Below are 25,742 nucleotides of genomic sequence, written 5' to 3'. Positions count from 1 at the left end.
TGTCAAAAAAGCATGAGGACCATACGTGTTGATATCAACTGATGAGTCACACGGTTATTATTGACTCCTCTAATGTTTGGTGCCGTCAAATCTTTAACAGTGGCTGTTTGAGTATGGGAGTTATTACCATTATCTTCTCCAGTATTTAGCAACGGTGAAACCGAGCAAATAGACTCACGTGATGACATCGGAGTTCGTAATTTAGCGGGTTCCAACTCTAGTCTTCTTTAGGGACAGGATTATTAATTGAACTCATATAATATAACTAACTAAGAATAAAATAGTTCAATGAAAGTAAAGTAGGGTAAGAACATAATAACTTTCCATAACAGCTCTATACAGAAACCAAGGTAACCCCCGAAGTAAATACTGATCATATGCTGAAAATTTTTATATACCCTGCACTTTGTCCTGGATAGTCGTAACTGGTTTATTATCTATGATACTCTTAATCATTAGCTATATCAGCTCAAATAGTTGCTATAGTTTCAGTAAGTTTCTTGTTATGAATAGGTGTAACATTAATAGGTTCAAGTAGATATGGATGAGGTTTCTTCGCCTTTTTCGTTTCTAGTAGTGGCATAGGTTTTATCGCAGAATCTGTCTAGTCTTCGACCTAAGGTCGCAATTAATATTTCTAATTAACTTACGGGTTTCTGTTGAATTTTATGATTAACTTATGAGTTTCTGTTGAATTCTATTACATTGATAGGCTCAATTAGAATCTCATATAAACATTCTATATATAATTTGTTACGTGAAATGGTTCCTACGAAGTAGCAGTTTACTTTACTTGCATTCAATAAACATACACTACTGGAAACTACCTAGAATGATATAGTGATATGGTATAAAGCTATGAATATACTACTTAAACACCATATTGCACCGTCTTCCACCCTATATTAGGGTTGAAAAAGGCCTTTTTCTATTGAAATATTCTGTCTTTTTAGAAAGATACCATATATTAGTGGGAAAACCACTCAGGACTAAATAATAGTACTATAGAGTGCTCTAAATGTAACAACAACTTGTCAATATTGGTTAGGGGAGGTTTTGCTGATGCATTTGGCCTTGAAGTGCCGGACGCGGTTAAATTGGGCTTATCCTGGGCTTTCAGCTTAGCGGAGTCGGCATAAGAGAAAATAGTCAAAGCCTGAGATTTCTGCTTTATAGCAACCAACTTGGAAATAACATAATGAATTTTCTGATTATCTGTGGCATTATCTATTGTTTGATTATCTTCTGTTTTCATGCTCTTTTTGGTGTTTTGGGGTTTCTGATTTTCTTTATCTAAAATATAAATGGATGGTTGAAGAGTAATTAAAGTTGAAGAATCCTCACTCTTATCAATTTACATTGTAGGTAGGATCCAAATTCGATCTGAAGTTGAAATGGTTGGTATAGGTTGGCGCCCATTGATGTGGGGCTGGCGAATGGCATGTCCAGAAGGAGAATAGGAAGGAGATTTACGCTCCTAAGTAGTCAAGCAATACATAGCGCCTACTGGAGCTGGGGTTTTTAGAAGGTAAAATGTTCAAGAAATCATTTGCCAAGGGGGGGGTGCGATTCCCTACAGTGGCTCAAAAGAGCTGTGCAAAAGCTCTGGCGGGTCGGTAGACGGGGGTAGACGGGGTTAGTTGACTCCATAATGGAGCTTTTGGAGTATCAAGTGTATCTTCATTGACTAATGTTACCTTTTAGCATGACCTCTGATTCAATGTGGTCATCATACTTATGTTATAAGTGACTATTTCATTCCTTTTGGCATAGTTGGTGGCACCACGACGTCCCTCGCAGCGAATTCGCATTTACCCGTCTACAAAAAGACATTATAATACGGGTGGGAAATTCGGTGAAACGCTCCGTCCGAACTGTTAATGTTGGACTAGTCCTTCATTAACGTTAGTTCTTGAGAACTTCAACATGCGAAAGCATACGTGCGATGCCATAAGAAATACACAATGGAATTTGATTCTGTTATGGGAATGTGCATCGCTACGGACGGTTGGTGCTTCTGTTATCAGAAGTACTATTGAGTGCAATATGCGAACTTAAATCCTTGTGGTTTAGGCACCCGATACCGATCATCGACTGTGGGAGATGTCTGTGCTTACTTTTTACATTATCATACTTGATGTTATAGTTTTGTCACAGGTTCGATCCGTGCGCGCGCCACTCGTGCATCGGTTTGTAATGATTTGTTTGAACATCAAGTAAAACAGCTTGATCAGCAAGTAATACAGTGGAGCCACCCCACTAAAAAACAATGATCCTTGATAGTATTCGTCGTATCTTTACGTCATTTAGAACGGAGGAGGAAGAACGCTCTTATTCAAGAATGGCATTCTTCAACTTATTGGGCTTCTTAGGTAGTTGTGTTCTCTTTTCTTTCGTGGCTCAAAAGATGTCTCGTCAACCAAGGGAGATTGCTCATATCGCTCGAGCAAATGCTCTTTTGAGGGCTATTCAAAGTTGAGCATTAAAGTCTATATAATACCAGCTACAACATAAGGGTTTATTCGTTATCTACAATAGTACAAGGCCTGATTCTACTAGAGTGAAATTTATCGTTTTCATCAACCAATTGCAAGATGTTTCAGTATCCCACTACGTTTTTAGGATCGATGTGGGTTTAATTACGACCAGAAGTGTTAATTCAAACTCTATAAAAATCTTATGGATGTCTTCAGTCTAGACCACTGCTTTATTAGTGAGCGGGCTTATACTAACTTTGTGGATCGGATATCAAATTTCCTCATTCAGTTAAATATTTGCCGTTCGTATTAACTCTAAAACCTGGTTGTAAACATTCGCACTTTATCTACCGACCAATGCATACAAGTTGATGCGTAAGCCAGCCAATAATATTAAATGTTCTGTTGAACGTTCAGATTCATCTGAGTGGGACTCTTCCGAATGTGCGGACTTTTGTTTAAGGTCGAGAACGGGTAAATCTGCGTTTAAGTATCCGTTCTAGTATGTGTGCATGTGTATCATGGTTAAAATAATGAACTGAATCTATTTATAAGAAGTATCAATGGTGAGAGTCCCAGAGAGAAATAATACATAATGAGTATAAGCAAAATATAACAAGGTAAGATCCAGAATATAATAAAATAAAATGGAAATGTTATCGTATTCTTCATTAATACAAGAATAAACCCTGGCAGCTATTTCGTAGAATACCGTCTTATCATTAACGTCATCAACGATCCAATAATCAGATGTATGTGATGCGTATTATCTTATCTTATTATTACTTCCTTTGGCCATTCCCCCGAATTAAAATCTCCTTGGCCATCTCATAAGCTGTCCAAGAAATAGCTGTGGATGGAACATTGAAGATAATTCTAGGTTTTAACCCTCGAAGGAAAGCCTTATAACCTCCTTGAGCATATATAGCTTTAACAGCAGATTTGAATCCGTTAATATTTCTTAAAGTTTCACTATGCACAATACCTTTTGTTTGCAAGGCTGTCTTTATACAATCCAAGGGAGTAGTCAAGGCAGCAGCAATCCCCCCAGCAATACCACCACTAACACAATGTAAATAAGGATTATATTGATTGGTTGGATTGAGTTTAGCTGAAGAATATTCATAGAAACCAAAGTTCAATGCAGCAAAGGGAATATTGGTTAATAAAGTGGTTGGATAAGATATGTAAAAGGCTTTTAAACCTTCACCTCTATACATATGACCAGCAACCTTCATGATGTTAACACTTTGTATTCTTGAGGATGATTTTTGTAATTCAGGAATTTGCAGAGCTTGCATTCTTTGTTTGATGGTATCAAACGGAGTCATCAACGCATCAGAGGCAGTGGTTGCAGCAATACCGGCACCACTTGCAATTAAAGGATGATTCTCATCGGTTATGATCTTCTTTGAATTAGGAGAATTGGTCATTCTATTAACAAGAAATGTTTTTGTAGCTTCGAAAACAGAAAAATAAACAGCATGTGCTGGACCAGCACCCATAATAACACTAGAAACACCTTTCCATAAAGAATAAGCACCTTCTGTAGAAGCGATCTTAGATATTGATTCAAATACCGACCGAGAAAGATGAACCAGTCCCTTATCAAGTATTTGCATCCGAGTTTTAATCGAGTCAATGGGGAACATCACGGAATGTTCCATGATACCTGCAAGAGCACCTGCGGCCAAATGAGCAGCCAAACTGGCATTCTCAGGCAACGCTTCGTAATCAATTTCAATTGCATCAACACCCGGAATTATTGGAAGTTGATGATGAAGATGAAGATGCTCTTCTTGTTGTTGCTCCTGTTGAAGTTGACTTGTGCCATCTCCATCAACGGGAGGACTAGCTCCTGAACTGGTAAGATTATTTGATACTGAACCTGTCACCATCATAAATATGTATATAATGTACTGTTCAATGTTTAAGTGTGTATCTCTAGCTTTTCAGGATATTAAGTACCAATTCCGTCTATACCCTAAAAAATAAATAGGTCCTTGAATATACGAAACTATACCAAGGTAGAATATGTTCTACTATGTTATGGATCTGATCCGGTTAAACTCCGATCAACTCCGTGTCAACTATGGGTTGTAATAAAAGAAAAGAAGCTGCCAAAGTTGACTTTTTGTTCTCCGGTAAAATATTTCAGATGACGATACCGGTGAAATTTTCACTCTATTATTGCGATTGGCACCGGCCACGGAACACAACGATGGTAGTGTGGGGAGAGGCTGTACTAGATATTGATACTGATTTTAATGAAGATGGACGTCGGTATATGTATATAATAGTAATATAATCTGCTCTACGGTAGTGATGATGACAATTGGAAAAGCATTGGCCGTATGTACTTAGCGTATACTCTATGGGGTACACTGAGTTGAGTCCAGGATGATGAAGGGAACGATGACTCTCAGTTGGTTTATGGACCGTAAAATATTTATTGTAATATCATAAAAGCTGATTGGATTATGATTACTACCACTAGACTAATTCATCTGAAGGCACCTTAGTCAAACAAGTGTGTAGTTGAATACATTAAAGGCATCTCAGTTCTCTACATAAATGACGACTAACTGTGAACTGCCATATTGGTAAGGTCTTTTAACTAAAATATACTATATTGTTCAGGAACAATGGTCTTTACTTTACCTGTTTCCAAATAACTCTCAACATTCTCTACAACAAATTCTTCCATAGTCTGGATTGATTCAATTGCATGTGTACCCATATGCGGTAATGCAACCACATTGGGTAAAGATACCAATTCTTTATTATAATCCGGTTCATTCTCAAACACATCCGAACCATAAGAACCAACTTTACCCAGTTTCAAATGGGCAATCAATTGAGATTCATCAACAACAGCCCCACGAGCCGTATTGATTATTATCACTCCATCTTTCATCTTGTCAATGGCTTCATTGTTGATGAAATGGAAAGTATGGGAATTCAAAGGAATACTAATCAATATGACATCACTGGTGGCAAAGAATTCATCTAATGAACCACAATATTCAGTACCTTTCTCTAAATCTGATGATAACTGATTTCTATTGTAGTATTGTATCTTACCGAATCCAAATGGTTTTAATCGATCACGAATAGCTCTACCAATACCACCCATACCTAAGATCCCCACTGTTTTATTTCTTGGTTCTCTCCCTAATGGTGCACCACCAGCCTTGGTTTGGGGCCACTTAGTAATTTCTCTTTGGCCCCAGGAGTAGTTACGCAAACAATCGAGCAAAAGAAATACGGCTGTATCAGCAGTTGGAGCTTCCACGGGAGTAGTCACGTTAGAAACTTGAATACCTCTGGCACTCAATGGAGCAATATCAACTTGATCATATCCCGCTCCACAATGACTAACAGTCTTAACTGAATCTGGTAACGCTTGGGCAATTTCTTCATCAAATCTACCAGTGTTATTGACACTTTCAAAAGTTCTGGTTATGTTGGTTACATCTTTATATATTGTCTTAAGGTCTTGTAAGAACTCTTGTCTCGTTTTCAGAGTACATTCAATCACTTCAACTCCTTCTTTTGATTCAAGTTGATTCCATTTGGTTTGGGCATAGAACACCTTCCCTATTCTCAAGACCTTTGCTGTGTTAGTTGACATAATTGTTGAACTAAATGCTCGGATCATGAATCTTTACTTACTGTACAGATACCATATTATATATAGACTACTGATACACCTTTTCGATAATCATAATAGAGAGATTGAAAGCCGTTGTGGGGGAGACGTGGGGGAAAATGCACATGTGGAGGATCGTGGGGGCTACGATGGGGGATTGGGGGTTGTGGGGGTAAACTTAAATTAACTAGGATAAAACTACAAGAGTTGTAAAATATATATTTATACGTATGTATGTATTCACGACATTGTATAGTTCAGAATCTTTCATAATGGCCGCAACAAGGGACGCTTTTGTATACGTCCGTGAAATTATTCTGGTGCACTGTATATTGCGATATTATTAACTGTATAAATTGTGGGGTATACCTTGCCACAAGACATAATATTATTGTTAAATCCAATTATAACATTGCTCATTACGCTAAATTACAGACTAACGGTCTCTGGTACTGACGTTTACTTTATTATGAGGTTTCAACTCGGACATAAGACTCCGTTCGAACGGAAGGAATGGCATATTACAGCGCAGTATAAAATCAGTGCTCACGTACATTCTGTAGAACGGAACTAATAGTCATTGTCTTATAGCCATCATCTAATAGTCCTCTTCATGTGCCTTCCATCGCTTTCGATCACTTGAAACCTGGGGATCTGAAGGTTTATATTTTTTACGAGGCACGGTTATAAAGGAGAACAAGCTATGATGACGTGTGGTCTGACATAATCATACTCCCTAAAAATACTGTTTGCTCTCACTCACCCCCTTTAATTCACCACAATATACGAGAAAGGTGATTATATACACCATTATTTAAGTATAGCATATAAATATAAAATAGCATAGCCCATCTAAGAGTATTTATGAAAGATTCGATATACATTGATATTGTGATCATTTTTAATGGACTCAAGACAGTACGTGGGACTGCCACCTACGACTATTAACATAGCCCAGAATCGCGATCACATCTCTAATTCCTTTCATGCCAAAATGCTGAAACATATATCTCGTTCACATAGTGGAGGAGGTTCAGGATTGAGCAGTGGGAGTATCACCAAGTCTACTGTTCACCCTCATACCAGGCGGGGATCGGGTACTCTGGGATCTAAACCCAACATCCAAGACTACGATGAAGATGACGATGATGACGGAGACGGCCATGAGCGGAAGAGACGGGATAACAACAATGAAAAGATTCAAGAATTACTATCATTGATTCCTCAGACTTATTTTGAAGAAGACGAATCCATTAAAAAGGAGGGTAGTAGTATAGATGATTTAAGTGGTGGAGCAAGTGGTGGAGGCGGGTTTGGAGTCACTTCAGGAGTCAAAGCAAGTGGTACTAAAGATGGGAAACCTAATAAGGGTCAAATCTTGACCAAATCTTTAGATTACATGAAAGACCTTCAACAAGCTATTGACCAGAATAACCAAGAGGAAGTTCAATTACTTATGAAGCTAGAGCTACTAAAACGAAAAAAACATATAATTCCATCAAATACACCTATCAAATTAGGGCATACAAGCGGACAATTGGCTTTGGGAAAAATAGGAGTGGGTTCTGGTGAACTTGTGGAAGAGTATTTTAAGACAATTATTATTTCTAGTGCTCATACTAAACGGGGGATTCAATAATAATGGGGAGGGTTGACATTACGTTTAAATTTCAGATTTTGACTCCACAAATTGTAGTTATAAGAGTAACATATGATTGGATTCTAATATATTGTAGGTTATTATAAACTGTTAGTGTCTTACAAATGTTGAATCATACCCAAGCAATTGACTTCTTTTTGAAAGATACCATATAATCGTGAGATAATCATAAGGAATAGTGATAAATCATGTATAGTTATGAATCTGATTCTTCTAAGGCAGGTATAAGTCAGCCCCTTTAGCTTAGTGGTAGAGCGTTGCACTTGTAATGCAAAGGTCGCTAGTTCAATTCTGGCAGGGGGCAATTTTTTTCTCTTTTGAAAGTTTGCTTTCTCACCTAGAAAAAACATATGATTGATCCCCCCTCTATGAAACATATACTAACTCTCCCCCACTTTTTTTGGTAAGACAAGCGAGTGAAAAAGGCTTTGGATCGAATCTAAACGCACGACACGACACAACTGTGTGAAGTAATTAGTGTTAGGGTTTTAACGTTGTCTGCAATGATAAGTTTAGGCTCACGACATTTGAGATCGCCATTGGTGGCAAGAAGCTCAGGATTATGGTTAACAAAATCAACGAATCATCTACTCAATACGAACACTCTAAATATTCTAGAACGGCACTTTGGGACTCTACTCATGAAGCTGCTGCGTCAGAGTATCCCTGTGCGATCAATCACCACACTGAATATGAATCGTAGTATGGTTCCAAGACGCAACATTGGGTTTGGGTTTGTTAAAGTGATGGGTAAAGCTGTTCGGGTCCCCGCTTATATTGGGGGAACCGTTGCTGCTGGTGGTTCATGGCTTGCTTATAAGATGGAACAGGCACAAAGCTTTACTCAAGATAAGTTTGATCAATTCAAAGATATGGCTGATGGTGTAGGTGATTTCTTCAAGTCGTTTGGAGGTAGTGGTGGCAGTGGTGGTGGCAGTGGTGGTGGCGAAGATGGTACCGCTAAGGCCATGGGTGCCACTGCTGCAGCTGCTATTGCTGGTGATGAAGATGATGAAGATGTCAACGATGACAATGACAATGAAGATGAAGACGAAGAAGCTTTGATAGAAGAAGATGAAGATGAAGAATTTGATCCCAATGATATAGAAACAGAAACAGAAATGTTAAACTTGACAAGACAAATGATTGAAATCCGTAACTTGTTAATCAACATCAACCATGATACAATAAAGTTGCCATCCATAGTCGTTATTGGATCTCAATCAAGTGGTAAGTCCTCAGTCTTGGAAAGCATTGTTGGTCAAGAATTTTTACCAAAGGGAAACAATATGGTAACTAGAAGACCAATTGAATTAACATTGGTTAACACACCAGAATCAGCAGCTGATATGGCAGAGTTTCCTGCTTTAAAGATGTTCAACTTGACTGATTTCCAACAAGTTCAGAAGGTATTATACGATTTGAATATGGCAGTATCACCTTCTGAATGTATTTCCAATGATCCTATTCAAATTACAATCAAGTCGCCCAGAGTACCCGATTTATCACTTGTTGATTTACCAGGTTATATTCAAGTGGAAGCCGCCGATCAACCTCCAGAGTTAAAAACAAAAATTAGAGATTTATGTGATCGTTACTTGAGTGAACCCAATATCATCTTGGCTATATCTGCAGCTGATGTTGACTTAGCTAACTCTGCAGCTTTAAGAGCCTCAAGAGCTGCAGATCCTCGTGGTGAAAGAACAATAGGTGTTGTTACAAAGCTTGATCTTGTTGATCCAGAAAGAGCAAGAACTATATTGTTGAATAGAAAGTATCCATTGAAAATGGGATATGTTGGTGTTATTACAAAAGTGCCTTCACCTTCACTGCCCAAGTCTTTAGTTTCAACCTTTGCTTCAAGAAACAAATTAACCGGTTATCAAGCTTACGTTGCTCAACAAAACTTTGAACATAACTATTTCAAAGATAATAAGTCTGAGTTTGTTGGAACAACCACTGGACTGAAGAACTTGAAGAAGAAATTGATGAAGGTTTTGGAAAAGTCTATGGCTAATTCCTTGAGACCTACACATTATGCAGTTCAACAAGAATTGGAAGAAACAAGTTACAAATTCAAGGTTGAATTTAATGATCGTCCATTAACTCCTGAAACTTATTTGGCAAGTAATATTGATATGTTGAAATTGGCAACGAAGGAATTAAGTCATAAATTTTCAAGAAAGGAATTAAAATCATTGTTGAAGAATGAATTGGATCAAAAAGTTCTAGAACTTTTGGCAGAAAGATATTGGAATAAGCCTGTTGGTCTTGGAACTGATTTTACAATAATTGAACCAAATTTAAAAGAATTATCCCAAATTACTAATATTGATGACGATATTTATTGGCATAAGAAATTAGATTTGGCATCCAGTTCTTTAACAAAGTTGGGAGTTGGTAGGTTATCTACAAGTTTAATTACCAATGCTTTACTTCAAGAAGTTGAAAATTTGGTTGATGGAACTCAACTTCGTAATCATCCAATGGCTCGTAAAGCTGTTAAGGAAGCTGCTCAATCGGTGTTAGCAGGTAAATATTATTCTACTGCTGATCAAGTTGAAAACTGTATTAAACCATTCAAATATGAAATTGAAATAGAGGATAGAGAATGGGCAGCCTCAAAAGAGGATACCACATTATTGCTCAAAGAGGAAATCAGACAATGTGATGATGCATTTAACTTGTTGAAGAAACAAATTGGTGGTAAGAAATTAAAACTGGTGATGTCATATTTGGAGAAGTTGAATAAAGTTCAAAATGACCAACAAGCTTTAAGCATGGACTCCAATGAAGCCCTTGGATTTTCATCTAGTTTAATTCACAAGGGTCAATTGGGACTATTTTTAAAGGATAGGGCATCACTTTTGAAGATGCGATACCTGTTTGTTAAGAACTCCAAGAAATGTAAAAAGCAAGAGAATAAGTACCAATGTCCCGAAGTTTTCATGGATGTTGTTACCAATAAGTTGACTAATACTGCCATATTATTTTTAAATGTTGAGTTATTGAGTGATTTTTACTATAATTTCCCAAGAGAATTAGATGTCAAGTTTTTCCAAAACCTTACCAAAGATGAAATTGATGCATTTGCTAAAGAAGATCCCAAAATTAAGAAACATATTGAATTACAAGAGAGAAAGGATTTATTGGAGAATGCGTTAAGCAAGATTGAAAGTATATTGGCGGTTCAAAGAACCAAAGGAGCTTCTCCAAGCCCTGTTACCAAACATCCAACGGGATTATTCTCGTGGAAGTAGGCAACTAATAAATTGGCTGGTTCACCTCTCTATCCCATCACCTCTTGTATATAGTGAAACATTGACGCTTAATGAAGGATTTTAACAATACGGTCAAACAAAGTTTCAAGTTGAACACCTTCAGTGTTTTCAAACACTGGTTGGAAGGTGTGAACGTCAACCAATTTCGATATAGTGTCATTTTCAGCAATATTGTCATCATCATGAGAGCTTATATTTTTCAGTTTCATAGAGACGTTTCTATTATTGATGATATCAGCAGTAGCGTGGGCATTGAGCAACATTGATTTAACTGCACTTGTCAATTCTTGGGGTTGAATATCATCATCGCCTTGATCATCAACACTACTAGTGGTGGACAGGAAGTTCCCAACCCTAGAATCCAAATCAACGAATATGAAGGAAGAGTTATAGCTTCTAACACAAGAGATGCCTGTATGGTAATCACGAACATCAATAGGTTCAAGACTCTTGGGGTCAAACACCACCAATTTCGACTTAATCACCAAAGCTGCATCTTTGGTAGTGTCATAGTAGTTGATTGCCAAACATATTGATTTCGTTAATTGGTTGATGGCTATGTTTTGTTTGGGGGCATTGACAGCAGCTACCAATTCGTTCAATTGGCCAGTCAATAAGTTGAATGATGATATTCTGGATTTCGACAACACTATCAAATTGTTATCTATGATGGAAACTGATTTTATAGGAGACCCGGACACCGACGGAATGGTAAAGTCATTTGGCAGAACCATTTCAAACGTTGAAGTGACAATTGGTATTAATGAATATTCATATCCAAGTACTATCAACGAACCGTCACGTGACCAGCAGATATCTATTGAGTCGCTTGAACTTTGAGCAAAACTGGGTCTAGACTTTCTGATAGTCCAAGCTGTTTGTTGTTGTTGTTTATTGTTAGTGGATGTAGTAGTTGTGACGTCTCTTGGTCTCCATAATCTCAAGCCACCTTTACTGTCGACTGTCAAATATGCTAACCCGTCATAGTAACTGCTTGGTGCGGCGACAATGGACACTATAGGGTTACTGTCACCATGAGGATCTATGATTTTAGTAGACAATTCCCACGACCCAGCCCCATTCTTCTTTGTAGTGGAGTTGGAGGAGGAGGAGTCATTCTTGTTTTCTATGAATCTCCAGAACTTCAAGGCATATTGCTTATCATTCTTTGAGAGCAAGTTGTCAACCTCAGATGTGGAAACCGTATCAAAGGTACACATCCAATCACCGTCGTTGGTGAAGGAAAGCAACGATATGGAAGGATCCAATAACTTGGCTTCGGATCTTACTTTACCTGTGCTGATGATAGGGGCACAGTTTTGAACAAAGAGTTGTTCATTCCTTATAACATCATATGCTTGAATGGAAGATTCGTTAGGGAAATACAAATGGTTGGATTTCCCATTAACTTCAAAGATACTGGTGTAGTCATATTTTAGTTTAGTAAGATCAAATTGTTGTGGTTGTTTAAGGTATTTCTTGGTTGATCTTGCTAATGTTGATGCGATGTCGTTACTAAACTTTGGTTTAATGGAAGTGATTGATAATCTGGAGATCAAATCAATTGCTGAGATCGCCAACAATTCATTTGAATCAAGCATCAAGTTATAGTAATCGATCTTGTTCTTATCGATGGAGATTCTTTCTATGGTACCATTCAACCGTGGTAAAAACTGGGTTTTGGTTGTTTCTAATTGCCAAAACACCAATACCTTTTCCAATCCACCGGAGATCAAATATGTGTTATCGTTAGTGAATTGCAATGCTTTAACTTGGTCAATGTGCCATTTCAATAGCCCTTGAGGTTTGGCTGAATTCAACCCTCCATAGATGATTTGAATGGGTCCTGATATGGTCCCCAATGCTATTGTGGAGTCATTAGACACTGCAACACAAGTTATCTTTGATTTGTATGGGAATGAGATGACTTCTGTTTCAATTCCTTCTTCGGTATCTTCATGCTTGTAATGGTTGGACAAGTCCACGAGTAATATTTGGTTATCAGACGTGACAAAGGCTATTTTCGATGAGTTTAAGGAATAAGAATATCTAAGGACATTCTTAGCTTCATAAATAGGAGATGTTGAAGAAGACGAGGCTTTTCTCACCTTAACTAAGGTTCTTGTATGAGGAGACCCCCCACCCAATTTCTTATCTTTCTTCCCTATAATCATATAGTAATATTCTGGAGTGACGTGAACCACCGATAACAATGATGAGTCCAAAGTTAATTGATGTGACAGGAGAACTGGTTGGGCAAGTCTTTCCTTCCAATTGATAGTGATAATCTCACCGGTACTCTTAAATAAAAGTAAATGAGATGAGGAGGAACTTTCCATCCGCATTTCAATGAGCTCATCCAAGTCAATGTCAATAGTCTTGATACATTGTCGAGTAGATACGAAATAAACTCTTATTTGATGAGTAAGAGCCACAATGGCATGTTTCCCATCCACGGAGTATATCATAGATCCATTTTGCGAATACGGCAACACCTTGGGTGTACCGCCAGTTAAGATGTCCACAGACCACATAATACAGGACTATTGCAACACTATGACAGTCGGTAAAGTGTAGTACAGTGTAGTATAGTAGCAGTACAGTACACAACAGTACAATATATCTCCAGCAGAATAGTAACAGTAGATTAACAGTAGTACATCATCTCATCGAATTTTTTTTCAGCGCAAACCGCTGTTTTGTGTCACGATGCGAACTCTGAAAAAACTTCATCACCAAATTGATTACACCACTATCACAACTACAGTACTACTACACTAATAGTGCTATTCCTATTAGTGCTATATAACAAGATACTGTGTACAACTACAAGACTATAATATACGTACAGTTGTTGACTATAATATATTGTTACCGACTACTACTATTTCTGACTACTACTGTTACTGCGTGCTGCCATAATATACTATACCTTCATAACATGATTATCCCTATTAGATGCTTCTCGTGCGGTAAAGTGGTCGGAGATAAATGGGAAACATATTTAGAATACTTGCAAGACGATTCCATGACTGAAGGTGACGCCTTGGACAAGTTGAAGTTGAAGAGATACTGTTGTAGACGGATGGTGTTGACACATGTGGATTTGATTGAGAAATTTTTACGTTATAATCCTTTGGAAAAGAAGTCGTCATAGGAACAAATAGGAACGATATACTATATAGGTATAATAGGCATACATACTGTTAGTGTAATAGTGTAGTATACTACGGTGCTACTATACTGTACTGTACTGTAGTTTGTACACTCGGTATATACTGTAGTACTATAGTGGTGGAGTATTAGTGTACTACTCTGTACTACTCTGTACTACTCTGTACTAGCCTAGTCTATTGTCAGCTGCTTCGGAATCAACATTCTGAATGTATTGATAAAAGAAGGCTGTCAATTCCAAATGACCATTGAGCCTAATCTTTTCATCAACACTATGAATGTTATTCTCTCCCAACATATCAATAAACATTGGGGAAAACCTAAAGATATGGGAGGTTAAATCCCAATAATGTTTGGTGTCAGTATTAGCAGGCATAATCGCAGGGGCAACTATAATTGGTTCGGTCAAGTTCTTTATAACCAAGTCTTCAAACACATGTCTAGTGGTACCAACAAGATAATCCCAAACCGTATCGTTAAATGGAGATACTGGAGCAGGTTCTAAAGCTTCACCAAATGTTTCAACGATAAATTTAGAATGAGTGGATCCTTGGTAGACAATTTCTCCATAACTTTCCAAGGTAATGTTATGTTTCTTTGCAATTTTCAATACTCGATCACTGAAATGTTGTTTGACTTGTTCAACGCTGGAATCAACAGAAATTCGATGGTTCACCAAGAGTTCAGAATATTCAGGTAACGCATTGGCCTTTTCTCCTCCACGAATAACGTCGCAAGATTGAGAGGTTTTGATTAAATACTTGGAAATTGGGATTCTTTCAAGATATTCAACTAGTTTGGAATTGGCAACTTTATTGAATGAAGATCTTAATATCGTTTTTCGAATAATAGAGGAAAGTCCCGTGGCATGGACTGCAAAGCATTGCATGTAACGATATAATGGATTAGAACTTGTTAATATTGAAGGGTAAGGATCATTCTCAATTTCAAAGGTTAATTCTGAAATAATCCCAATGGTTGTATGATCTGGTGGAACAGATGAATGACCTCCTTGAGCACCCAATTTAACAGTTAAATCTAAGTATCCCTTCTCCCCATTGGCAACAGTTGCCACAATCAGTTTACTGAAGGGAGTATAATAAACTCCAGGTCCTTCGTCAATAATTGCATAAAGAGAATTTTGACCATATTTTTCAACAAGAAATTCATTAATAAACTTTGCTCCTTGATATCCAGAAACTTCTTCATCAAATCCAAATACTGCAAGTAAACTTCTTTGAGGTTTGAAGCCATTAATAATCAATGCTTCAAAAGACTCCATTATAGCAATCAAAACATTCTTACAATCACTGGATCCTCTTCCATAAACAAACGTACCATCATAATGGCCAGCAAGTGGAGGATGAGTCCATGCGTCTAAAGTATCTGATTGAATAGGAACTGTATCTTGATGAGCAGTTAACATTAAAGGTTTCAATTTAGAATTTGACCCTTTCCATGTTAACACGATTCCATAAGTATTGACTAAATCAAGGTCCAAGGTTTCATAAACCAAAGGGAATTCCCGTTCAAGAAATTCATGGAATGCTTTAAATTTAACCCAATATTCTGGATTCGATTCAACTGATGGTGGTTTATCAAATACTTGAGTATCAATTCGAACCGATTCAGATAATCTACCAGCAGATTTAATTCGATATTCGGGGCCATGGATCATTTTCCACGCAACACTAGTATCTGAGGGGACTATTGGTGCAGCTAATGGACACGCAGAGGGATCTATGGTTTGAATTGCAATACCAACATAACTAATCAATGGGGTGTATAAGGCAATTAAAGCCACAACCAATGGGGTTAAAAGAAACCATTTCCATGATTGTACTTTATCAACTTCTTTTGATTCTGCCATGTTCAATTGAAGATTGTCGATTGGGGATTGTCAAAAACAGAGCATAATCTGCGGAGATACCATCCTACTTATATATCCAGGGTAACTTGGCACCGTTGATCATCTTTGTACGACAACGATCCTATAAGATCCAATTTACGAGATTGGAACGTCATTGCGAGAGTGCGGAACCAGTGAGCCTAAGGTAGTGCACCATAGATACAGTATTGACTAGGTACACTATAGGACATTCTATGCTGCTGTAAATTGTTGTATACCATAGAGTGCTGTGTACTGTTGTGTACTGTTGTGTACCGTTGTGTACTGTTGTGTACTGTTGTGTACCGCTGTGGACTATAGACTGCTGTGTACTGTTGTGTGCTATAGGACAGTGTAGTTGTGTATGGCCAATTGTAGTGTGTGTGTACCTTTCTCTTTCTATTATATAAGATCAAACAAAAATGATGTTCAGACACAGGAAATTACCACAAGCATTGTTCTTTAGTTGTAGTACTATTACAAATCTATTGTTCTAAGATGATATCAAGTATTGGACTGTAAGGATTCTATTTGTGCTCTTAACGAGTCGTTTTCAGCTTCTAAAGACGCTAAGACTTTTGACTTTTTATCTCTTGTGGTGACCAGAGTCTCGGCTCTTTCTTCGGCTCCATTAACGTCGACGCCCAAGTCTCCAATATGATCCATCATGTCGAGATTCACACTAGCTTGTGACAAAATTCGGATCCAATACTCAAATAGAATTTGTGTGTGTTCAGCTGATTCATTGGCTTGTTGCAAGTTCAAATTGGTGGATCTCACGGATGATACAATGTTGGTGAGAGCCTTGTTAAGTTTCTCTAATTGCATTAACTCTCTTTCTGACATGTTATGTAAATAGTTAGGGGATTGTAGGGGGTACAGGTGGGTGAGTAGACTTCACTAAGTGGTAAGAGTACAGTTGTTGTATAAATTAAACAATCTCGCGTTTCTCTTGATTTCCACACCCGAACATCCAATGTTGGTAGCGCTCGTTCCCGGTAATTACCACCGGCATTTCTAAATTGCGACATGAACCGGAATGTCCGATATTACCGAGGTTGGTTTCATCAGTGTCTTCCATTCATTTACAGCGATACACAACATAACTTTAAGATAAGCTTCAGTTTGTAATGAGAGTACAGTTCAATTGTTATACTCGAAATTGAATTAAAGTATACTTTTTTTGGTTAATCCAATCATCGAATCTTGTGTGTATACTGAATAAATTTTGGAGGAAACTCCAACTTAAGTGTGGAAATAAAATTATCCATAAAAAAAACATTAAATAAGAATTAAAGTCAATCCTTATAACTTTATCTTCAACGAGCGCTTCCTCATCACTATAAGCCAACTTCATTCACATCTATTTTAAGCTTATGCCTACATTAGTTCAGGACTTAATTTATATACGGCCGAATATACACCTGCATAGATAAAGTCGTGTACAACCAACCGACTTATTGACGACATTACCATCGATAAACAACCGGGTTTAAAAACAAGTCCACCACCGATACTTCTCTTCTTGCTCTCTAAAGTACCACAAATATACACACCTAAACTATGAGTGGCTTCAACTCATTTGGTAACCTGTTAACCTTCCATTCGCAGCCTTCAGGTGCTTCAGTTGATACCAGTCTTAAAACTGATCCTTCAATCTCCAACCGTGGTGGGGTCCTGGTCTCCGTGCCTACTCAATCGGTAGGCGGAGGAGGAGGAGGAGGAGGACTACCCGAACATCAGACTTCTCAAAATGAGGCTACTTCACAGCAACTGGCTACTCAGCAAGTAGCAGCAGCAGCGGCTGCTGCTGCCTCACAGCAACAGCAACAGCAACAGCAGCAACAACAACAACACCATCATCAACAACAGCTGCAACAGCAACAGCAGCAGCAACAACAACAACAACAACAACAGCAGCAGCAGCAGCAACAGCATCAGCAGCTCCAACAACAACAGCAACAACAACAACTGCCAGGTGTTGGTCAAACGTTGCAAAATCACTTACACATAATTCAAATGCAACCTAAAAGGCGTAACAAGCCTGGCCAAAGATTTGGAGCTAAGAAGCGGTCTTGGGTATGGAATTGTTTCACTCAAGATTCTGAAAATGCCAACATTGCCGTTTGCGAATTATGTGGAAGAGTTATTATGAGATTGGCATCAGATAAAGGGTCTCCCAAGAAACTTATAGAACATTTGCGTACTCACAAAGTGAGTAAAGAAGACGTTTTAAGTAATAGACCCATAATTGTGGGTAACTCAGGATATACGTTTATCCCCCGTAACCAACCTTTTGAAGACGGACATCCAGGTGATAGTTTGGTACATGAATCCCAAGCCGTTGATCCAACTGGAAATATCAACAATCCACTGCAACTGGCAGCTGATTCTGTTTCTCAACAAGTTATTCCCTATGGTTCAAATCAACCAGATGATGCTGGTAGTCCTGGTGGTGGTGAAGGTTCAGGAGGATCGCCTGTTCAAACAAGACCAATCTATAATAGTAATAGACGGTTTGTATCAGACAAATTTGATAACAGTCCATACACAACTACCAAATTTCACAAACATTTGCTTACCTTCTTACAAGAAAACGAATTACTGTTTGCTGTTCTTAGGTCTCATTCGTTTTTACAGTTGATCTACGATTTACGGTCCAACTCTGTGTCGGAAGTATTGGAGTTGGGGAAGTTGTATTCCTCAGTAATTGAAGTTTCAAGGTTTGCCAGATCTGAGAATGATACCGAGGAATAAGACACTTATAAATAATCGTATTACTTTGTATAACTGTATAATAACAATAGCTGTATTTTTATAACCGTAAGTCATCAAGATCAACTATATGATCAATGCTATTGTTGTGGGAGATAGTGAAATTACCCACTATAGGAGTCTCTCCAACACCATATAAAACGTGTGGAGTTTGTCTCAACATAGCAGACGTCATAGGACTGAGAGTATTGGGTGCTGGAGATGCAATGGCAGCAATTGAAGTCTCTTGGTAAGTTGGTGGACTTAACGTGCGGACATCTTCATACGTTGGAGGAACTTCATCATCCCAAGCTATTCCTAGACCTGAACGTTCAGTAACAATTAACTTGAATTGCATACGCAATACTCGAGCAGACCCAGTGGGGACTCCATATTGAGTTTGAGTTGAAGCTTGTGTTTGTTGAGGAGAATTGGTGTTTGGTGTGGTTGCAGATACTGCCAGAGCTGATGAATCCACTGGAGTCAAGCCATTATTATTATTGCCAGAACCAGATCGATGTCTTCTTGACTTCAGTTCATTTTGAGTGTGTATTAACTCTTCAGCAACAACAAGTTCCACAACCAACGTGTGGTTCACAAACACTCCCAATGTAGGATCATCTATATCACACGAAACATTTGCTCCATACCTTAACCCTTCTTGGGTTTCATCTGGAGAAGAATCATTGGAAGTCTTGGAACTTGAATATTTACCAACGCCAGTAGAAAATCCCAGAGCATTGATATCTCCAACTAACTCCACTCTCCCTCTACCGCTAAAGTCCGACTTCCATCCTGATCGAAGTTCTCCGTGACTAATGGTTCTTGTCTCTTCTAAATAGACGTCTTCATGGTTTAGTTCTTCCTCAGGAATCACCACTGCCGGAGGCCTAGCAATCGAAGTTGCCTGAGCCCTGGGTATCGATGAAGAAGAAGATGAGGCGTTCATATTTGATTCGGTATTGTTTGCTCGGGGCCGGTTCTGGGGATGTATGAAATCTTCAATAAAACTTTCGTATACTCTGGCAGGTGCACTGGAATTTTCAACTGGTTCTTGTTCAACATCATCATCATTATCTTGAATTTGGGGTGTATTTCTTTGTGGTGGATTTGCTCCTGGAGCTGCTCCTGTGTGAGCCTCAGCCTCTGCCTGTAGATTGAGATAATGTTGTCTTTGTTGGATATATTGTATGGATGGTGATACACCATACAGGGTTCCAGTTAAGATTGTAGAATGATGATAATTTGCATTAGTCTTGGGTCCATCACTACCACCCCCATTATTACTAGTGGATGGTGTCAAAGAGGGAGACCCATCAGAACCAGGTTCATGTTTAGAAGAAAAGGAAAGAGCAGGTTTGCCATTCTTTTCCTTATAACCGTCTTCAATCAGTTTAAGTTTCTTGAGATGTTTCTCACATACCAGAGCTTTCACTTTGGTTTGTTCTTCAATTCGCCAAGTTAACTTTCTCATTCTCCATCGTTTATCCATCTTGGAGCTGACCACATTCTCTAGTCTCAATTCAATGGGAAAGGTGGATTTAGGATATATGACGTTGGGTAACACCGCACTGGCCGTGATCTCCGTAGGAGGAAATACTCTTAGTGAGTTCCGATCGGCGGTTCTTAAGATTGAACGAGATATATTTAAAGGTAGTTTGACACTGATCTCTCGACTTGATGACCCCGGACAAGTGGCCACAGCCACAATGTCGTACTTAATATAAGAACAAGAACTAGCCAGTCCTAATTTGGTTGAAGCTGGCAATGAACCAGGCACTAAATGAGAAAAAGGGTAGGCATGTTCTCCTCGAGGAAACAGAGCTTTACCGGTTAAAACATCCCATCTGGCCAATACGGTTTTCTTAGTGGAGCAATCCTTACAGCTTGTAACTGAACCGCTGGATATCATGAAGGGTTTTGTATATTTCATCGACTGTTCGAGGAAAAGAGTCACTGACTCCAATTCAAACTCTTCAGCGCCTGAAGTTGGTGCCACATCTAACTTCAATAGTCCAGTTAATATGGACCCAGTGGATTCATGTGGTTGTCCATATAAAACTATAGGGGGAGACTCCAACTTGATACTTAGTGTGAAGTCTGGATGACCACCATGAGACGATGATGAATGAAGTAGGGAACTACTACTTCCTTTGGCGGCACTTGTTATCCCTTGGGATAAACTTATAGGTGTTGATGAGCGAGTGTTTCTGGTTGTAGAGTCTCGACTTGATGTAGGGGTCAATGAAGGGGAGGTTCTTTCAGATCCTCCATGGCCATGATGCTTCAATACACGTGAGAATAACAGCATTGTATATATACGTATATATATATAACTGTGTGGGTTGATAAGAAGCTAATAAATACTTTCTTCCTATGATAAACCTGTATGGGTGTAAGCGTACAATCGGTCTCACAGTAGCGTAATTGTATCACAATAAGTGGGGCCAATGTTCAGTAGTTTTGTGTGCATTAAAGTTGCCCCAACGTAAGGTCAGTTATGTGATGTCGACCTGAAGTAGTCAAGCTGAAGTAATCAATGAGATGAGCCACAGTTAAATAAAGTAGCGTATTTTATATTGAAAGCAGAAACACTTTAGTTTAAATAGTCCTGATAAATTGAAATGAATTCAATTGAGGAACACCGTCGTAGTACGTTGCTACGTTATACGTATCAGGGGTTCAAAGCCAGAACGGAACGGATTTATTGTTGGGGGGTTCTATGTTGGTTCGTATTATCAGGATAGTTGTAAAATAAATGTTTCTTCGGAGATCACCGACAGCGCATATATCGATACACGACATCGAAGATGTGATTTACAAACTTCTCCCACATGCATATGGGTCAATTCTGTGTACACCTTACTTTTAGTGTAAGGGGATAAGGTTTCGGAGCTGGCCAAGTGGAGAAGGAAAGAAGCACAGAAGAAGCAATGAGTTGAAGGAGATGAGCTTGAATGAGATGAGCTTGAATTGAGATGAGCTTGAATTGAGATGAGCTTGCGGTGCAGTAACTATACGCACTTCCAGAGACGAATATTGAGATTGAAAGTAGATACCATATCACCTATATCCAGTAGTAGTAGTAGTATTCGATAGAATATTAAAGGCTTACTGTATTATGTATGGGTGGGTGCGGTCACAGAGGAAAGTAGTGGCTACGATCACGTGACTAAATACGTGTGTATACCGAGATAGCCATCAACAGATCTCTACTCAGTGCATATTTACTATGTATGTTAACGACTACAACTATCACAAGTATAGTACGCTTTCTGTACATAGTCATGACATTCTTAGTGATAGACAATGGTTCATATAATATAAAGGCAGGAATAGATAATGTTCAAAAGGTTCAAAACTGCATCTCCAGAGCAAGAGATGGTACCGTATATATTGGGAATGATTATCTCCCCGTACCCAATGCCTATTCAGGATTAATAACCAAGAGACCAATAGATCAAGGTCATTTGACATCATGGGAGATAGAGAAACCTATTTGGGATTATACATTAGAAAAGATAGACCGTCGATTAGATCCACTGCAATTGAGTTTATTGTTAACAGAACAACCTTATCAATTACCACAACTTTCTATGAACACTGATCAAATAGTATTTGAAGAATATGGATTTCAAGAGTATTATCGATGTATACCAGCAGCGTTAGTTCCCTGGGCACAATCGGCGTCAATATCAACTGAAGAAGGATATGTTGATGATTTTGAGTTGGTGATTGATTCAGGGTTTCAAGCTACTTGGATAGTTCCAATGATTTATCAGAATGTTTATTGGAACGGTATAAAGAAGCTCCCCATTGGGGGTAACTTACTTAATGGGTTACTTCGAGAAACAATATCATTTCGTCATTATGACATGACAGAGGAACCCATATTAATTAATACTATAAAGGAAAATGCATTATTCATGGCCAAAGATTTCAACAAGGCGTTAAAGGAGAAAGTAACGTGTGACTTTGTCTTACCTGATTTTAAAACAACCACCACTGGGTATGTTAAAAAACCCAATGAAAAATTACCCAATGATACTCAAGTCTTGAGACTTAGTGATGAAAGATTTGTTATACCTGAAACATTCTATCATCCGGAACGGATTTTTGATAACTCCACTGCATATTCTAAGCTTTCTACAATCCAAGAGGCTAACCTTAAGAACATTACCGATTTAGTTATTGATTCTATTATGGAATGTCCCGAAGTATCCAGACCTTTATTGAGTGCCAATATCTCTTTGGTTGGGGGGAACATCAATATACCCAATTTCAAACATCGACTTGTTGACGAGTTAAAAAAGGAATTACCTTCTGAATATTCAGTCAATGTCAAACAAAGATCTTATAAGCCAGAAGATGTAGCATGGAATGGAGGAGTTAGTTTATCACAAGCTGATGTCATGGACAACTTAAAGGTTACAAAGAAGGAATACTTTGAACATGGAGCTAATTGGTGTCAGAAACAATTTGGATTCAAAAGGTGATTTCCGATGCTGCTTACAATACTTGAATTAAGTTATTATAAGTAAAATAACGACTGAAAAGAATCCATGGATATCTAAAGGATTCCATTTGACTGAAATGACCAAAAGACATGGCACCAAACGATAACCCCAAAGTATTCATATCACCAAAGAACTTTATAGACGATTCTTCTTCATTAGGATTGGAGAAGAAACTAATATCAATCCCGATTTGGAAGATGTTCCGTGCCAATAATCTAGGAAGTTGGATCACAAGATACTCGATATTGGTGAGGATAGTTGAAGTATATTTTTCAAATACATTGAAGGTCTTCAACTTGTATAGCCTATAGTCATTGGATAATGATTTATAGTAAGTATCAAAGAACTTCTTGGTACCTTCATATGTTGCTATATGATTGGGATGGCCAGAAACACCCCCTTCATCAAAAGTAATCAAGGTAAGCGGATTGTGAAGTTGTTGATGATTGGTGCCTATAATTGAAGCCAAATCATTGACTATTGAATCCAATGGCCAAGTTTCGTTCATTCCATCTCTATAATTGAGCACAAACACATCATCCTTATCAATGCCATAGATTCTGGCAGCACTAAGTAATTCTTCCTTTCTTAATGACCCCATCGATGGACTAACATAGTCACCGGGCAGCAAACAAATCAACTTGACACTATTGTTGTGTTTGGGACGCAACACTTCAATCAACGAAGGACTAAAGAACATTGTCTCGTCATCTGGATGACCCATCACATAGTACACGGTAGAGTTTTGTATGGGGAGTTGAGATGGTGATATTAACGAGTGGTAGGGGAAGTATCTGGTTTTATAAGTATTGGAGATCACTTCATCATTGAAGTACTTTGTAAGAGTTTGAGGTATGATAGTAGTTAATATTAGCCATAGAATAAATGACCATAGATATGTTTTAATTACCACTTTAGGAATAGCAGTCAACCACATAATAAACAACTGTACAGATAAGCCAACTATACATAAAAGTATAAAGTATATAAAAGACTTGAACGTTATGGAAGTTGTCTTGATCGTGGATGGTTCGGACTTGAGATTGTTGGTGATGGCTTAAGATGCCAACAGATATCATGGGGTACTCAACAATAGTGAGACGTCCAAGTACAGTACGGCACAGTGCAGTACGGCACATTGCACTACAGCACAGAGCACAACTATATGCCTTACTTTCTTAAGAATGTATAACCTGTCTTCCACAGGATCTTGATGTTAGTAGTAGATCTATCCCAGCCACATTCTCGCTCCAACAGTTCAAGTACCAACTCTATGACATTGTCTGGATCATTCGTGGCCTTTTTATAAGCAGAATAGGCCGAGAAGGTCTTTAGATAGTCGCCAAAGTCATTCAATCCAATCGTCTTTTCCAACACTAAATCTTTACTAGAAGGTACTGATTTGGCCGTTGCTGGTTCAAAGGCTTGAACTGTAGTCCCCGTGAAAAGTTCTCTAGGGATCTTGGAGTCAATTTCACGATATCCATTTTGGACTATAGAACGACCAGGTTGTTCCCAATGAGGACCCATATACTTTGGATCGTCATAGACATATTTGCAATAGATGGCTTTGGCAGCGCTAAAGATCCTTTGGTTTTCTTCTTCCAGTGCCTTGTCACTACCAGTGTAGTCCATGATCAAGGGATCAATGTAATACCAATAAGCCAATAAGCCTCCTGGAGTCAAGAGTTTATAAGTCTCTCGGAAGAAAGACTCATAGTCTGTAAACCAATGCAAACACTCAGCGCACGTAATCAAATCAAATGATTCTGGTTGGTCTCTGAAATCTTCAGCACGTCCCTGAATAAAAGTGATCCTCGAAGCATCGGAAATACCTGCTTTCAACAATCGTTCTTGTTTTAGCTTGTTGGCAGTGTCAATCATACCTTGAGATAAATCTAAGCCAATGACTTCCTTCCCTAGTTCTAAGAGGGGATATGTGGCTACTCCAGTACCACATCCAAGATCAATTACTCGATTGACAGGTATATTCTTGGGTTCAAGGGCTTCAGTCAATATCTTGTAGAATGATTGTGGATACTCTGGTCTGTAGGAAGCATACAGTTTAGTGTTATAGGAAGAATCAGAGAATTGTGCCATTATTAGTTTACCGAATCAATGTCTAAGAAACAGGAATCGATTTTATAAGTTAGAGGTATAGCACCATTTATATTTACTTTATATAACTATGGTATATGACATCTTGTGTGATTACGTAATTTGGTAATAACCACCCCCCCCTCCCCCACAAAGAATGTGTCACGCCAACTTTAGTTCCGAGTGGGCCCCCCAAAGCTGTTGATATGTCAAACCCAAGTACCTGTACTTCACCTTAACGT

The 25,742-nt window shown here is 38.4% G+C and overlaps 12 protein-coding genes and 1 non-coding gene across 13 annotated transcripts; 6 read left to right on the top strand and 7 right to left on the bottom strand.

Moving 5' to 3' along the window:
- Positions 1-3,259: 3,259 nt before the first annotated feature.
- On the bottom strand, positions 3,260-6,111 carry MRS3/4 (Fe(2+) transporter; the record flags this gene model as incomplete). Its single annotated transcript, XM_043194814.1, has 2 exons — positions 3,260-4,328; positions 5,096-6,111. 2 exons carry the CDS (start codon positions 6,109-6,111, stop codon positions 3,260-3,262), a joined length of 2,085 nt encoding a protein of 694 aa, XP_043050565.1.
- A 1,012-nt stretch (positions 6,112-7,123) lies between these two features.
- Positions 7,124-7,768, top strand: KQ657_004130 (uncharacterized protein; the record flags this gene model as incomplete). Its single annotated transcript, XM_043194813.1, has 1 exon — positions 7,124-7,768. One exon carries the CDS (start codon positions 7,124-7,126, stop codon positions 7,766-7,768), a length of 645 nt encoding a protein of 214 aa, XP_043050564.1.
- Positions 7,769-8,021: 253 nt separating this feature from the next.
- KQ657_004129 lies at positions 8,022-8,093 on the top strand. Its single transcript has one exon. It is a non-coding gene; the product is annotated as a tRNA-Thr (tRNA).
- A 388-nt stretch (positions 8,094-8,481) lies between these two features.
- On the top strand, positions 8,482-11,049 carry MGM1 (dynamin-related GTPase; the record flags this gene model as incomplete). The annotated part of the gene is made up of 1 exon (XM_043194812.1): positions 8,482-11,049. The coding sequence occupies one exon, from the start codon at positions 8,482-8,484 to the stop codon at positions 11,047-11,049; it is 2,568 nt and encodes an 855-aa protein (XP_043050563.1).
- Positions 11,050-11,117: 68 nt separating this feature from the next.
- NAN1 (Nan1p) lies at positions 11,118-13,604 on the bottom strand (the record flags this gene model as incomplete). Its single annotated transcript, XM_043194811.1, has 1 exon — positions 11,118-13,604. The coding sequence occupies one exon, from the start codon at positions 13,602-13,604 to the stop codon at positions 11,118-11,120; it is 2,487 nt and encodes an 828-aa protein (XP_043050562.1).
- Positions 13,605-14,011: 407 nt separating this feature from the next.
- RPB10 (DNA-directed RNA polymerase core subunit) lies at positions 14,012-14,227 on the top strand (the record flags this gene model as incomplete). The annotated part of the gene is made up of 1 exon (XM_043194810.1): positions 14,012-14,227. One exon carries the CDS (start codon positions 14,012-14,014, stop codon positions 14,225-14,227), a length of 216 nt encoding a protein of 71 aa, XP_043050561.1.
- Positions 14,228-14,410: 183 nt separating this feature from the next.
- Positions 14,411-16,114, bottom strand: CPS1 (Gly-Xaa carboxypeptidase; the record flags this gene model as incomplete). The annotated part of the gene is made up of 1 exon (XM_043194809.1): positions 14,411-16,114. The coding sequence occupies one exon, from the start codon at positions 16,112-16,114 to the stop codon at positions 14,411-14,413; it is 1,704 nt and encodes a 567-aa protein (XP_043050560.1).
- A 522-nt stretch (positions 16,115-16,636) lies between these two features.
- On the bottom strand, positions 16,637-16,978 carry DUO1 (Duo1p; the record flags this gene model as incomplete). Its single annotated transcript, XM_043194808.1, has 1 exon — positions 16,637-16,978. The coding sequence occupies one exon, from the start codon at positions 16,976-16,978 to the stop codon at positions 16,637-16,639; it is 342 nt and encodes a 113-aa protein (XP_043050559.1).
- A 717-nt stretch (positions 16,979-17,695) lies between these two features.
- Positions 17,696-18,889, top strand: KQ657_004123 (uncharacterized protein; the record flags this gene model as incomplete). The annotated part of the gene is made up of 1 exon (XM_043194807.1): positions 17,696-18,889. One exon carries the CDS (start codon positions 17,696-17,698, stop codon positions 18,887-18,889), a length of 1,194 nt encoding a protein of 397 aa, XP_043050558.1.
- A 58-nt stretch (positions 18,890-18,947) lies between these two features.
- On the bottom strand, positions 18,948-21,197 carry KQ657_004122 (uncharacterized protein; the record flags this gene model as incomplete). Its single annotated transcript, XM_043194806.1, has 1 exon — positions 18,948-21,197. The coding sequence occupies one exon, from the start codon at positions 21,195-21,197 to the stop codon at positions 18,948-18,950; it is 2,250 nt and encodes a 749-aa protein (XP_043050557.1).
- A 976-nt stretch (positions 21,198-22,173) lies between these two features.
- On the top strand, positions 22,174-23,382 carry ARP6 (uncharacterized protein; the record flags this gene model as incomplete). The annotated part of the gene is made up of 1 exon (XM_043194805.1): positions 22,174-23,382. The coding sequence occupies one exon, from the start codon at positions 22,174-22,176 to the stop codon at positions 23,380-23,382; it is 1,209 nt and encodes a 402-aa protein (XP_043050556.1).
- Positions 23,383-23,395: 13 nt separating this feature from the next.
- Positions 23,396-24,340, bottom strand: GPI12 (N-acetylglucosaminylphosphatidylinositol deacetylase; the record flags this gene model as incomplete). The annotated part of the gene is made up of 1 exon (XM_043194804.1): positions 23,396-24,340. The coding sequence occupies one exon, from the start codon at positions 24,338-24,340 to the stop codon at positions 23,396-23,398; it is 945 nt and encodes a 314-aa protein (XP_043050555.1).
- Positions 24,341-24,573: 233 nt separating this feature from the next.
- Positions 24,574-25,503, bottom strand: KQ657_004119 (uncharacterized protein; the record flags this gene model as incomplete). Its single annotated transcript, XM_043194803.1, has 1 exon — positions 24,574-25,503. The coding sequence occupies one exon, from the start codon at positions 25,501-25,503 to the stop codon at positions 24,574-24,576; it is 930 nt and encodes a 309-aa protein (XP_043050554.1).
- Positions 25,504-25,742: the final 239 nt, after the last annotated feature.

This window comes from Scheffersomyces spartinae (genome assembly GCF_019049425.1).
Source record: "Scheffersomyces spartinae strain ARV_011 chromosome Unknown scaffold_5, whole genome shotgun sequence".
NCBI classification, from domain to species: Eukaryota; Fungi; Ascomycota; class Pichiomycetes; order Serinales; family Debaryomycetaceae; genus Lizanozyma; species Lizanozyma spartinae.
The sequence above is the reverse complement of the archived record's forward strand: the minus strand, read 5'-3'. Positions and strand labels throughout refer to the sequence as shown.